Source organism: Biomphalaria glabrata, chromosome 2, assembly GCF_947242115.1.
Source record: "Biomphalaria glabrata chromosome 2, xgBioGlab47.1, whole genome shotgun sequence".
NCBI lineage: Eukaryota > Metazoa > Mollusca > Gastropoda > Planorbidae > Biomphalaria > Biomphalaria glabrata.
This window is the reverse complement of record NC_074712.1, coordinates 63,529,572-63,544,799: the sequence shown is the minus strand read 5'-3', so window position 1 is coordinate 63,544,799 and position 15,228 is coordinate 63,529,572. Positions and strand designations below refer to the sequence as shown.

General features: G+C 34.7%; 1 protein-coding gene across 3 annotated transcripts; it reads right to left on the bottom strand.

Annotated features, from left to right (window-relative positions):
* Window positions 1-764: 764 nt before the first annotated feature.
* LOC106071620 (trans-Golgi network integral membrane protein 2-like) lies at window positions 765-13,927 on the bottom strand. Of its 3 annotated transcripts, none has more exons than XM_013231763.2 (4): window positions 13,796-13,927; window positions 9,476-9,992; window positions 7,522-8,630; window positions 765-4,741 (listed from the first exon to the last, which is right to left on the bottom strand). In XM_013231763.2, the coding sequence occupies exons 2-4, from the start codon at window positions 9,969-9,971 to the stop codon at window positions 4,595-4,597; spliced, it is 1,752 nt and encodes a 583-aa protein (XP_013087217.2). In that variant the 5' UTR covers window positions 9,972-9,992; window positions 13,796-13,927; the 3' UTR covers window positions 765-4,594. The 3 variants fall into 3 exon arrangements, with proteins under 3 accessions (XP_013087217.2, XP_013087218.2, XP_013087220.2); XM_013231764.2 differs by having other exon boundaries at window positions 13,791-13,921; XM_013231766.2 differs by having other exon boundaries at window positions 13,758-13,883.
* Window positions 13,928-15,228: the final 1,301 nt, after the last annotated feature.

Here is a 15,228-nt window from a genome sequence, read left to right as displayed (position 1 = left end):
AGAATTCTTCATTTTGTTAATTACTATTTCACTACCCTGTTATAATTAAATTACTACACTACCCTGTTATAATTAAATTACTACACTACCCTGTTATAATTAAATTACTACACTACCCTGTTATAATTAAACTTTAATAACGTTTTCATTTGTTATCATATAATCTTGTAATTGGCTTTGAATTAAAGGGAAATGCATCCTCTTTATAAAAACACAAATTAAAGCTTATACAATCAAACATTAATTTAATTTAATGAGGTCAAATCAACAATGGTATCGTCAATTAGGAGAGAAAGAGTTAAAACTCTAGCTCCTTACATTGCCAATTTGTCATGATAGATTCATGATTTACTTGAACAAGAGTGCAGCTGGAAAGATGGATGACTGCCTGGTCGTGCGGTTTGCTCGCTGGACTGTCGTTCGGACTTAGCGATGGTCCCGGATTCAAACCCAGACCGCTCCCATCCCCCTTCGTACTGCGGGAGGTTTGGACTAGGAAGTAATTACCTCCAACTCTGAAGGAACAACCGAAACATGTCAAACATTTTAGGGTTTGGCGTTAGGGTTACTTCTCATGTATCAAGTAGTAAATGAAGCTTTTAGATTATCCCCAGCTCTGGAGTTTGCAAAAAGTTGAATTGCCTCTTTTCAGGTAAAGGAATAATCCTCTTTCAAATGTACACTATCCAGGCTTCGTCTCTGTCACCTAGAGGAACTCGTTGGGTCATTAATTAAGAATTCAAAGAGTTGACAAGATTCTAATGTTTGAACTTCAATCATTGTTTATTCTTTTTTTAATGTGTTCATAGATATAAAACATTTGAATTCAACGTTATAGAACAACCAATCATCCCGCAAAATATCAAACTTTTAGAAAATTATTTCATGACCACACTTGATACATGCCATAGTGACAATTTTGTAGTGAACCTTATTTCACTATTATATTTTAAAAACTAAAAAAAGTTCCCCTTTAGGGGCAGGTGATGTAAAGGTCATCTGTTTCTGTGGCCTATGGTTAACGAGGGTGTCATGTGGCCAGCACAACGACCAACCGCCTTTACTTTTCCCCCAACTAATGTCAGGTACCCATTAAACATCTCAGCTTTATTTGGAATAGAAACATCCAGAATTCAAATCATTTACAGAATACATTGACTGGACAATTCATTTGTAATAGTTCGAATTGAATAAAAACCCAGTTTAGTCTTCGACAAAAAAAATATAAAAACACACAATAACTACATAGAAGAGTAAAAAGTTAAAGCCAAATCTAATAAATAATGTATGCATTGAAAAACCTGCATCTGTACAACGTTTTCAAATCACAAAACAAATCCTTAAAATATTCAAGTCATTTTGGATCACACCTTTTAATAATAATCTGTTCCTGCTATTTTATTTTCATTTTATTAATGCAAAATACATAAATTGAACATTTGGGGGTTGATTATATATGTGTCATAATTTAGAAAACTAAACAAACAGCAAGTTGGATAGTTCAAATTGGGTATATAAATTTTATAAAAATTAACTCTTATTGTTGTGTACCGAACTTAGTTTGGCTACCTTTGAAGGGGGCACGAGCAGAGTTGTGTTTACTGGACGTCGAAAGGCAAAACGGAAAAACTTCTCACAGATACCCCAACTGGTCCACAAATGAAATTGGACCATAGCGCTCTGAGCATGCTATAAGCATGAAAAGTAGCGCTATATAAAAGCTATAATTTATTTAATGGTCAACTCAGCTTTTATTATACTTGTCATCAGCTATTCTAGGGTTAAGTTTTTTTTACAATGTGAGAATGAAGATTAGAAAAAAAAAACAACAACATTGTTAAACTAGAATAAAAAATAAAATGGTGCTGCATGCATCAAGCCCATAAAAGTGATCTCATGACACATGAATAATATAATTTAGTTATAATAGCAATAATCAAAAGAATGTACAGTTGTTTTTATACCAAGATTTGGACTGTTTTAAAACACAATGAATTCCACAAGTTACAGTATGTATATTAAACATTTTTAAACATGTTAATAGTCAAAGCTGGCAATGAATGAGATCCCACTGGCATCTTAAGGCATATATAAACATCTCATATAAGTAAATAATCTGAACAAACAATGAACAAGACCTGCTGACAACTGCAACACATTTTAGACATAGAAATGTGTGTGTATTGTGACCTAACAGAACATGCACCAACGAGAACAGGCCATGCAGCAATGCCTTCAGAGCCTGCAATAAATACAACACTAAATTCGAACAATACAAACACCAGAAGTCAAGGTCATACTAGTGTATAACCATCATCACAGACGTTTTGAAAAAAAACATTTGTATCAAGTGAACTCATTTTATGAACGTAGGAGACAAATTTTGACGCAGACATAAGTCTTTCCATGTGTAGTCTCGTTCTTTGCAATCAGAATCTTAATAAAACAAGAGATGTTTCCTCAAGACAGCAGACAGTGATAGAAATGTTCATACAACATGATTCTTTCAAAATGGTCCCCCCCCCCCACTAAAAGAGATGTTTACTCAAGACAGCAGACAGAGATAGAAATGTTCCTACAACATGATTCTTTCAAAATGGTCCCCCCCCCCAAAAGAGCCCAACAAACTCGTTAGCAAACATCGTGGCTTCAGCTGAGACCAATCATCATAGTCGACCCGAACACTGACCCGTCCTGCGGCAAGCTACGGTACGGGGGGGGGGGGGGGGGGGGGGGGGCCGATAGCGTGTTTTACCACGTCACAGGTCTGACGTCTCAACCTGTGACACGGCGACAAGCTGTTGGTCTCCACTGCCCACAGATGGCAATGTCACAGGTCGGCGTTGAGGCCTACTTTATGGTGTCGGTTAAACCCCAGACTGAGAAGTTTAGAGGGAAAAGCTTCAGGGCAAAAGTTTTTAGTTATTGAAAAATTATTCCTCGCTATAATGTCATAAATTGGGTGCAGTTCTAGTCACATTAAATCAATACAGTTGATGCATATTTCTATCAAGTAACATATTTTGTAAAAACTTTTTGAAAACAGGAGTTATCAATATGCTTATGTTAGTGTTCAAAATTTTGTTTGCTGTTTGCAGATAATTTGGGAAATTATACAAAAACATTCTGTCACTAAAAGTGAGCTAGACTATCCAATATTACTTTTTATTAAAACTAGAACTAAACCATTTAAATACCGGTACAACCTTTCTTTTAAATGACAATTCAATTTTGTTTCTGTTTAGAAAAAATATCCACACTTATAAAAAATGTATTTGAAATATTTAAGAATGTATTTGTAGCAACGGCTGTTACTAACAAAACGGACAAATTGATGTTTAATAAGATTTTAAAGAAATGTCTGTAATACATAAGATAAAGAATATTATTATTGTTATTATTATTTATAACATTTCTGTAATTTAAATTCTGGGTAAATAAAGAAAACATTTAATCTTGCTAATGAGTTAAAGCTTATTTTTAATTAAACTTTCAGAAACTATCTAGATCTAGCTTTTGATAATTTGATTTTTTTTCTTCAAACAATTGAGTTCTCTTACTTTTGGATTTCATTTAAATGCTGACTTCTCAAGGCAAGTTGTATATTTATGGAGAGTAGTAAATTAGCAGATGAGAAAGAAATAGGAAAGGGGAGGGGGGGGGGGACAAACATAGGAATAGGATTATTGCCAGCACAAGAGAATAATAGATTAATCATCCACAATTTTTAACAGTTTATAACATACAAGTCTATTAGGGAGAGAAATAGTGGAATATAACATACAAGTCTATGAGAGAGAGAAATAGTGGAACATAACAAAAGTCTAAGAGAGAGAGAAATAGCAGAATATAACAAATGTCTATGGCAGAGAAATAGCAGAATATAACATACAAGTCTATGACAGAGAGAAACAGTGAAAGAGTGGAATATAACATACAAGTCTATGAGAGAGAGAAATAGCAGAATATAACAAACGTCTATGGCAGAGAAATAGCAGAATATAACATACAAGTCTATGACAGAGAGAAACAGTGAAAGAGTGGAATATAACATACAAGTCTATGACAGAGAGAAACAGTGAAAGAGTGGAATATAACATACAAGTCTATGAGAGAGAGAAATAGCAGAATATAACTTACAAGTCTATGACAGAGAGAAACAGTGAAAGAGTGGAATATAACATACAAGTCTATGAGAGAGAGAAATAGCAGAATATAACTTACAAGTCTATGACAGAGAGAAACAGTGAAAGAGTGGAATATAACATACAAGTCTATGAGAGAGAGAAATAGTGGAATGTACCAACAAGCAGTAGTGAAATACAGTCAGAAATGTAGGAACAAAAAAAAGCCTTGTTTAGGCTGAGATTTAAAACAAAATCATCCAAAAGAAATCATAATTTAGGGCCACTTCAATCTTCATTTTACAATAGTACTTCAAACAAACCAATACAATAAAATAACCCCTCAAATAACTGTAATGATGAATTTTTACACAATGTCTAGTGTATGTAGGAAAACATTTCTCATGGATTATTATGCTAATGAAAAAATATCAAAATGACCAACCAATAATACAGCAAGAAAAACCACGTCAATAAACAAAGTTTTTAGCGGTCGCAGTTTTCTCAAGTGATGGCATGACTTCCTCAACATTGCTCTTGAGTTCGGTGTACTTCACACCTTTTGAGCGCTGGCGTCTCTGGTGAGCGCTGCGTCCCTCGATGACAAAGGCCATAATCTGAAAACATAATAGTTAAAATAATTTTAGCAAATTTTTGATTCAGCAAGATAGGTCAATAAACCAGACCAGTGACAAGTTATAACAGGTAAAAGAATTATAATTACATAGATTCATGTTTTACTGGCATTTTTTTTTTGCCATCCTATGTGTAAATGTTAAATAAAGTTCCCTTTTCAGGCCTTGCTATCTATAGGGCAGATAATGTAATGGTGGAGAATACTTAAATACTAATAAAATCTATCCTCTATCCGAAGTTCAAATTCCTAATCCTCACTGGAATTAAAACTCAATATCCCGCAGTTAGCCCACCATGCCAACACAAATAATAAGCAACTGCCTAAAAAAAAAAGGCACATTCCTCATCCCATATGCAAGGACAAATTTGTACAAATGCTCCTTCTTCCCTAGCGCTATTAGAGCATGGAATGGGTTGCCTGAGCTAGCCAGGAAAACCAGTGACTTGGCAGAATTTAAGTAATTGGTTAATATGCATGACTAAATGCATGACGTGTAGGATGTAATCATCTTCTTTTTTGAAGTAACGTCTGTATTATATAAGATAAGATAAGATAAAAACATTCTGTATATTTTTGAAATCTTCAAAAAATTACAGTGTGCAAAAAAATTGTTAAGCACCAAATGACAATATAAATACAATAAAAGATGAGAAATTTGGTTCATTTAATTTGAAATATCTCTTCAATCTTATAAATATATTAGAAATTCTGTTACTATCTTTTCACAAGGTCACTTCTAAAAGTCTTCATATTTGGGTTAGTAATAGAAAAGAGAACAAGCAAAAAAAAAAATACTTTTTAAAAACAAAATATTAGGTGTATCAATTAGTTTGGATCAGTCATGGAATTAAATCAGTAATAAACCTCAGACGACTATCTGTAAAGGGGACTAATTCGGCTTATACCACCATTTCAGTCGAGTACTATTTCTTTCCCTTAGAAAGGGGAATAATTCAGCTTATACCACCATTTCAGTTGAGTACTCTTTCTTTCCCTCATTTTGCATGTGAGTTCAATGACAATAGAAGAAATTATTATGCAGAAGAATAGAACAATATAAGAAATAGCCTAGCCTTAACCTCCAGCAGGATGGTAGCTGCTGGTAGAAAGCAGAGTTAAAACCTAGAACCATTTTGATGAAAGTCCAGAGAACTAATACTATACGATTACAGACAAGGCTTGCTTTAATATGTTTGAGACAATGAGTGAAATGAAATGGATGAAAAAATTGTAATTATCCATCTAGTAAACATTCAGCAACAAATCCTACTGTTACATTTCAAGAGCTCAACAGTCAAGATTCAGCAACAAATCCTACTGTTACATCTCAAGAGCTCAACAGTCAAGATTCAGCAACAAATCCTACTGTTACATTTCAAGAGCTCAACAGTCAAGATTCAGCAACAAATCCTACTGTTACATTTCAAGAGCTCAACAGTCAAGATTCAGCAACAAATCCTACTGTTACATTTCAAGAGCTCAACAGTCAAGATTCAGCAACAAATCCTACTGTTACATTTCAAGAGCTCAACAGTCAAGATTCAGCAACAAATCCTACTGTTACATTTCAAGAGCTCAACAGTCAAGATTCAGCAACAAATCCTACTGTTACATTTCAAGAGCTCAACAGTCAAGATTCAGCAACAAATCCTACTGTTACATTTCAAGAGCTCAACAGTCAAGATTCAGCAACAAATCCTACTGTTACATTTCAAGAGCTCAACAGTCAAGATTCAGCAACTAATCCTACTGTTACATTTCAGGGCTCAACAGTCAAGATTCAGCAACAAATCCTACTGTTACATTTCAAGAGCTCAACAGTCAAGATTCATCTAGTAAACATTCAGCAACTAATCCTACTGTTACATTTCAAGAGCTCAACAGTCAAGATTCATCTAGTAAACATTCAGTAACTAATCCTACTGTTACATTTCAAGAGCTAAACAGTCAAGATTCAGCAACTAATCCTACTGTTACATTTCAAGAGCTCAACAGTCAAGATTCATCTAGTAAACATTCAGTAACTAATCCTACTGTTACATTTCAAGAGCTCAACAGTCAAGATTTTATCTAGTAAACATTCAGTAACTAATCCTACTGTTACATTTCAAGAGCTCAACAGTCAAGATTCATCTAGTAAACATTCAGAAACTAATCCTACTGTTACATTTAAAGAGCTAAACAGTCAAGATTCAGCAACTAATCCTACTGTTACATTTGAAGAGCTCAACAGTCAAGATTCAGCAACAAATCCTACTGTTACATTTCAAGAGCTCAAAGTCAAGATTCAGCAACTAATCCTACTGTTACATTTCAAGAGCTCAACCATCAAGATTCAGCAACAAATCCTACTGTTACATTTCAAGAGCTCAACAGTTAAGATTCAGCAACAAATCCTACTGTTACATTTTAAGAGCTCAACAGACTGCAGGACACACATTGGAGAGCAGAGGGAAAGCTACTGCTGAAGACCCAGACAATGATAGCAAAAAGAGAGCTTTAAATGATCTCCAGCAGACAATAGCTTTGTCTGCATTGGGTATGGCAAATTATAAAGGTCACAGGTAGGTCTGAGTAGCTGCGTGAAATACTGCACCATCTTTAAACTGGAAGTCAAGCTTATAATAATATCCTTACTACCTAGAGTTTCTACATCACTAAGCTATAAATGTTGGCCTGAAACTCAGGCATTTTAGACTGCATTAAATCCATACTACATTGGTGAAAACTAAGTTATTTATTTCTTAAAAATCTACCAACCTTTTGTTTATTATGGAAGATAATATAACCTGCAACACAGATGATGACTGCAGACAGGAAGTAGGCAATGAAATGTCCAGAACTGTAGCTTTCATCTTCATCGTCAACACTGAGGCCACTTTGTTGCTGCGTTTTTTTATCACCTTTCTTATAATCTGTGTTTTGTGCACCATCTTTTGAGCCCTCAAGTTCATTGTCTGTTTCCTTGGCCCCATTTCCTTTGTTTGAACCCCCAAGTGCATTGTCTGTTTCCTTGGCCCCATTTCCTTCGTTTGAACCCTCAAGTTCATTGTCTGCCTCCTTAGCACCATTTCCTTTGTTTGAACCCTCAAGTGCATCGTCTGTTTCCTTGGCCCCATTTCCTTCGTTTGAACCCTCAAGTTCATTGTCTGCCTCCTTAGCACCATTTCCTTTGTTTGAACCCTCAAGTGCATCGTCTGTTTCCTTGGCCCCATTTCCTTCGTTTGAACCCTCAAGTTCATTGTCTGCTTCATTGCCCTCAGTTGCTTCTACATTAATAGCTCCTTGATTTAGCTTTGAAGAATCCTTCGTTTTGCTTGAATGGTCATCAGCTTGGCCCTTAGGTTTCTTACCTGTCACACCAAGATCATTTGAGTGATCTGTATTTAAATCATTTAAAGGTTCTTCTTCAGGTTCACCATCTGTATTTGGGTCATGTTTACTTCCTGTATGTGTCTCTGTTCCTTTTGTTTGAGTATTTGTTTTGTCTTGCTTTGGTTCTTGGGTAGTTTTAGGTTCCTCTGTTTGTTTATCATTTTTAACTTTCTCCGTTCCTTTTGTTTGATTATTTGTTTTGTCTAGCTTTGGTTCTTGGGCAGTTTCAGGTTCCTCTGTTTTTTTATCATTTTCAACTTTTGGAGTAGTTTTCTCTTTGTTTGATGTAACGGAAAGAGCTTCAGATGTGTCTGCAGCTACTGTCGGGTTTTTCTGGGTATCATTAGAAGTTGACATTTTGGTTGTAGATGAGAAGGTTGAAGTTAACGTTCCTGTTCCAGTGGTCTGCGGTGTAGTAGTTGCAGTAGCAACCGGGGCGGTCAAAGATGGTGATTCTTTTGTGACCTGTGGTGTATCATCCTGTTCCTTCGCACCTGATATGATAAACACGAAGGAAGATTAACAAAGTATTCAATAACATATTGTCATGTAACCTAGATGTCCTAGTGGTTTCTAAATTGATGGCCTCAACTTTCAATATCAGAAAAAGCAGGGCATTTTTAATTAAGGATTTTATCATGACCATCAGTCTACTCAGCTCAAATGTATACCAAATATTTGATGGGGGAAAGTAAAGACAGAAACATAAAGCAGCCATTTGATGGGGAAAGTAAAGACAGAAACATATAGCATCCATTTGATGGGGAAAGTAAAGACAGAAACATAAAGCAGCCATTTGATGGGGAAAGTAAAGACAGAAACATATAGCATCCATTTGATGGGGAAAGTAAAGACAGAAACATAAAGCAGCCATTTGATGGGGGAAAGTAAAGACAGAAATATAAAGCAGCCATTTGATGGGGGAAAGTAAAGACAGAAACATATAGCAGCCATTTGATGGGGAAAGTAAAGACAGAAACATAAAGCAGCCATTTGATGGGGGAAAGTAAAGACAGAAACATATAGCAGCCATTTGATGGGGAAAGTAAAGACAGAAACATAAAGCAGCCATTTGATGGGGAAAGTAAAGACAGAAACATAAAGCAGCCATTTGATGGGGAAAGTAAAGACAGAAACATATAGCAGCCATTTGGTGGGGAAAGTAAAGGCAGAAACATATACCAGATACATGATGAAAAAAGTGAAGGCAGTATCATATACCAGATATGTGATGGCTAGACCTTAAATAACTTCCCCTTACTAAAACAGTGCCTTCTAGCAGACATTAACAAGTGCGGCCAGTAAGCTCATTTGTTTTTAATGAAATAATATTCAATACCTTGGGATGAAGACTGTTTACAGTATTCCGTTTTTTGATAATTGCACAAAGCAACAACCAGTAATGAGCATAGATTCATTGTATCCTTGCACTGAGCCTCACAATAACTAGAATTAGCCATGTAACTTGCATGTTTTAAGATGAAAGGATTCTTTTCTTTGGCCAGACTGCAAAGAGGTTGAACAATGTTGACTTGGTCTACAATAGGTGACCCAATTAAAGGCCGGTAATGATTTATCAATGCTGTATTATTTCCAATAGCTTTACAAACTTGGATAGTAAAATTTACAAAAATGTTGCACACTTCGTTTCCTGGTTTTTCAAAGCATGGTTTTAGAAAAGGGTGGTTCTCTGGATCAGTCTTGTTTAAAGAAAGCGTTTCAAACGGCAAAATGCATTGTTTGAGTTTCCAAAATTGAGCCACTTGTTTTAAATTATATTTGGCCTCCGCAGTGGACAGAAGTATAATAACACAGAGGATGATCTTTACGAGCATTGTGATGATTGTTCTTCAAACCTATTGAAAGAAAAAGAAACAAAAAATACAAATTACATATAGGCCTACAGCAATGGATGTAATATGCATCCTCTGTTTGAGAACCCCTCAACTCAAGAAAACATTAAAAAACTGGAACAGACACAAAATAGAGCAGTGAGATTCATAACAAACGAATATTCACATTTGACTAGAGTAACACCTTTAGTAAAAATCACTAAACTTAGAAAGCCTTCAGGACAGAAGACTCAAAAGTAAAGTAGCAATCATACATAAAACACTGAACCATAATCTTCAAATACAAAAACAAAATTTAATAAAATACTCTGAAAGACACAAAGAAAAAGGCACATTCCTCGTCCCATATGCTAGGACAAATTTGTACAAACACTCCTTCTTCCCTAGTGCCATTAGAGCATGGAATGGGTTGCCTGAGCTAGCCAGGAAAACCAGTGACTTGGCTGAATTTAAGTCATTGGTTAATATGCATGACTAAATGCATGACGCGTAGGATGTGATCATCTTCTTTTTTGAAGTAACGTCTGTATTATATAAGATAAGATAATTTTAAAATGCCAAGTTGGCTCTGATGTAATGAAAGGGGAATGAGGTGGTTTCTATAGCATTTTGCAGGGTAGAAGAGGGAGGATTAGCATTACATTGTCAGGAAGTAGTTAAAGACATACATATAGATTTAATTCTTTCTGGCCTAAACCTCTCTTTGTATTTATGATATAGCGTCGAAAAAAACTAAAGAAGTCACAATAATACTTTCTAGTCTTTGCATACAAGAAATAAAAACCTTTTTTTTAACGATGAGCTTTGTATAGTCTGCATTATGAATCAGATTAATTATCTCTAGTGAATTATATTATGGATTATAAAGTGACAGTGATACTCAAACAATAAAACAGATCAGTTTAGAAAGTGCCACTGCATAAATGTTGCTAGGATATATTATGGAGGAGAAATGAAGAATTTGGTCAGTTATTAAGTGTGCTTCTAGTGTTAAGATTTTTATGTCAATTGAATAAATGGAATTTAATATAATGAATCATTGTTTTCAAACAAACTTCTTTGCACTTTCAAGCGACTTTTGTAATTAAATTGCAATATTGTTTTATCACCAGAGTTCCAGTACATTTATTATTTAAGTAGGAATGTATAAGTCCTATTCATGTTATTCCTGTAGAGGTGACAATATGAATAAATATTCAGTTATTAAGTGAGCTTCTAGTGTTAAGATTTTTATGTCAATTGAATAAATGGAATTTAATATAATGAATCATTGTTTTCAAACAAACTTCTTTGCACTTTCAAGCGACATATTGTGTTTTGTAATTAAATTTCAATATTGCTACATCACCAGAGTTCCAGTACATTTATTATTTAAGTAGGAATGTTTTAAGTCCTATTCATTGTTATTCCTGTAGAGGTGACAATATGAATAAATATTGTTGCTTAGTAATTGTTATCGTATTCTTTTTGTTGGTGACAATCTGGAGATGCAATATTGCATTCAAAGATTGTGAAAATCAGAAGAAAGCATGAAGCCCCGAACCCCACCCTTTCCATGTCCACTAAGCATACTAGAAGAGTGGAGATGCTCTAAAAAAAAACAAAAAAAAAAAAAACCGAGAGAGAGGAGAGCAGGAGACAAACATTATCTATCGATCAGGAGGAGGCCCGGTGGCTAAGTGGTAAAGCGCTTGGCTTCTGAACCGGGGGTCTCGGGTTTGAATCCTGGTGAAGACTGGGATTTTTATTTCGGAATCCTTGGGCGCCTCAGAGTCCACCCAGCTCTAATGGGTACCTGACATTAGTTGGGGAAAAGTAAAGGCGGTTGGTCATTGTGCTGGCCACATGACACCCTCGTTAACCGTAGGCCACTGAAACAGATGACCTTTACATCAACTGCCCTATAGAACACAAGGTCTGAAAGGGGAACTTTACTTTACTTTTTTATCGATCAGGTAGTGGTACAAAAACTGCTAAGGTGTAACAAATGCACACACTGAGGTAGTGGAGTTGCGCTACAGGAAAAAAAAATACCCCAGTAGCAATAATAAGGTAGGGTGGAGAGAAGACTACCTCTAGTGACTCCTCCTCTTCTCCCCCGCAACAGACACAATTTTTCCCCTAGTGTGACCAACTAGACTAGGCCCAACAGGTCAAACTGTAGTGACCTTGGTGTGATGTGATTACAAGCTGAGGATGAGCATCTTGGAGAGTAGGAAAAGTGACAATGGCTTGTGTCCTTGATTTTAAATATGAAAATAATAACATGTTTTAGATAAGTTTCCTTTGATGTGTCTGTGTCCAAATGGGCTGATAACTTTTACAGAAAGAAAAATCATGGCAAAAACTTGAACGCATGACCATACAGACCCTACCCCTCTTTCAACTCAGATCGAATTTTAAATATGAATAGTGATACATTACAAAAAAGATATTTTTATTGACAAAAGGATGATGAATTCAATGATACTCTAAATTTTTTATAGCTCAGACTATTACGGAGCTAAAAATGTTGAAATATAAAAAATGTCCGGACTTGATAAGCATGGCTGATAAATCCACTATAGAATATTTTAAAAAATGAATAATAATCATTGTTATTACTAAGAGACAGTACTAAGAGTGAGTAGTGTCTAGTGACACGTTATTAAGAGTTAAATTACTCTTTTAACTGTCTTAATAAGACAGAGTTTGGATCTACTTGAGTCTAAATAGTTATAGATATTATTATTAATTATCATAAATCTAGAGAGAGAGTGAGTCTACTAAATCAAGTAGTGACATTAATCATTAGATATATTATTAAAGTGAAAAATGATAGATTAAAATAGAGATGATAATTAGATCGAGATTCTAGATCTATATTATAATAATAATTTTTTTAATATATATATAGATCTAGCTCTAGTAATTTAATACTATTTTAATACTATTACTATTAATTATTAATAGATGATAGAGATTTCTAGTCTCTAGTGTGCCACTAGTGGTTCTAAACTAGAATAAAGTAGATTAGAGCTAGATCTTAAGTTTAAATTTAAGGGTTACATAACAACATAAGTCATAAGCACTAGTTTAGATCTAGAATCTAGATTTAGAAATTAGATCTAATTTAAGCTAGTTATTAGTTAAGTCAACTTAAGTTACTGATAAAATCTAAATAGATCTAGAATCTATAAAATAAGAGTAGATTGATAATAACCATCTAGTAGATTCTAGATGTCTATCATCTAGAATAATCTAGATGAGGAGACCTAGTCCTAGAGTCTAGTTAACTCTAGTTAGTCACTAGACTCTAGACTGAGTCTGAATTACACTACACTTACACAACTCAGTCGATTCAGAGTACTTACTAAAGTTATAAAAGTCTAGAGTAGATTTAGATTATTTTAGAATTTTTTTACATCATTAGACAGTGATTCAGATTAGAAAATATTAGATCTAAATATAAATATTTTAGTATATTATATATGTACTAAAAAATGTAGTCTATCTATTATATCTAATCTATTATTACTATTAATTTAATCTATAACTTACATTACTTACAAGACTATAACTACTAAAGACTATTATAGTTACTTAAGTTACTATAGTATAACTATAAGGCAAGGTCACTGACTATTAATATGATAATCATTTTAGGATTATGAATAAAAATATAAATTATAAATAAATCATTAAATGATTAAATGAATCTAATATTAATAATCTAAATCTAAGTAATAATAATAAGATAGGGATTAGAGAGATCCATAGGAATTTTACTAGATCTGTGTTACACTAGTCACTATCATTTACCAGACCCAAAATATATCTTGAAAGTTGTATTCTTGTATGGATTGATGTCTCAGTGAAATCAGTGTATGTTTGTTCTTGTTCTTCAAGATGTAGAATCTACTTATCTGTAGTCTATATAGACCTATTTAGACTTTTCGGCCTAGAGAGCTAGTCGTATTGTATATAAACAATTGCATGCACTTGCATATATACCCAATTCGCTTTTTTAGTTCCGTATATAAGGGGGAAAAAAGCCAAATTAAAAGATATATATATATATATATAAACATTTTATCGGGGCCGGTCTTAGACATAGACAAACTGGGCAGCTGCCTACGCCCCCGGCTAACTCGCACAGGTCTAAAAAAAATTGCGAAAATCAAAGCTCTATGGCTCTATGTATAGGCCCTACCATCCTATTGTTAAGTCTCTACTATGACAAAGTTTATCTTATCTTATAAAATAAGAAGATGATTAGTCTACGTCCTACGTCTCATGCATGTGCGCAACTGATTGAACCAGTTATTTCGACCAATCAGCATCCAGAGAGTTTGGCGATGACGTATTCATTTTTTTTTAAAGGCTACTGTACATATACATCGAGTCATCATCATCACTCCTTTGAGTTCCTCATGGAACATAGGGCCTCTGTACACGCCACTCTCCACGGTCTCTTGCTAGCTTTTTTGATGGTTTCCCAGCTCTTCCCGGTCATCACTGCTTCTTCAAGTACACTGCGTCGCCATGTTCTTTTTTTTAAAGAAATTTCTATAAATCAAATAAGAACATAAAACTAAAATGTTATTTAACCTTGGTTAGGCCAATAATAGAATATGCATCCTCCATTTGGGACCCCTCAACTCAAGAAAACATTAAGAAACTGGAACAAACACAAAATAGAGCAGTGAGATTCATAACAAACAATATTCACATTTGGACTAGAGTAACACCATTAGTAAAATCACTAAATTTAGAAAGCCTTCAGGACATAAGACTCAAAAGTAAAGTAGCAATTATACATAAAACACTGAACCATAATCTTCAAATACAAAAACAAAATCTAATAAAATACTCTGAAAGACACAAAGATAAAGGCACATGCCTCGTCCCATATGCTAGGACAAATTTGTACAAATACTCCTTCTTCCCTAGTGCTATTAGAGCATGTAATGGGTTGCCAGGGCTAGCCAGGAAAACCAGTGACTTGGCAGAATTTAAGTCATTGGTTAATATGCATGACTAAATGCATGATGCGTAGGACGTAATCATCTTCTTTTTTGAAGTAACGTCTGTATTATATAAGATAAGATAAGATGGTCTTCCTCTGCGTCTTGTTCCCTGGGGGTTCCACTCTAAGGCCTGCCTTGCTCTGTTGCTGGTATCTTTTCTATGGGTGTGACCAATCCATCTCCACTTCCTCTCTAGGATCTGCACATCGAGTGGCCGTGGGAAAATCTGT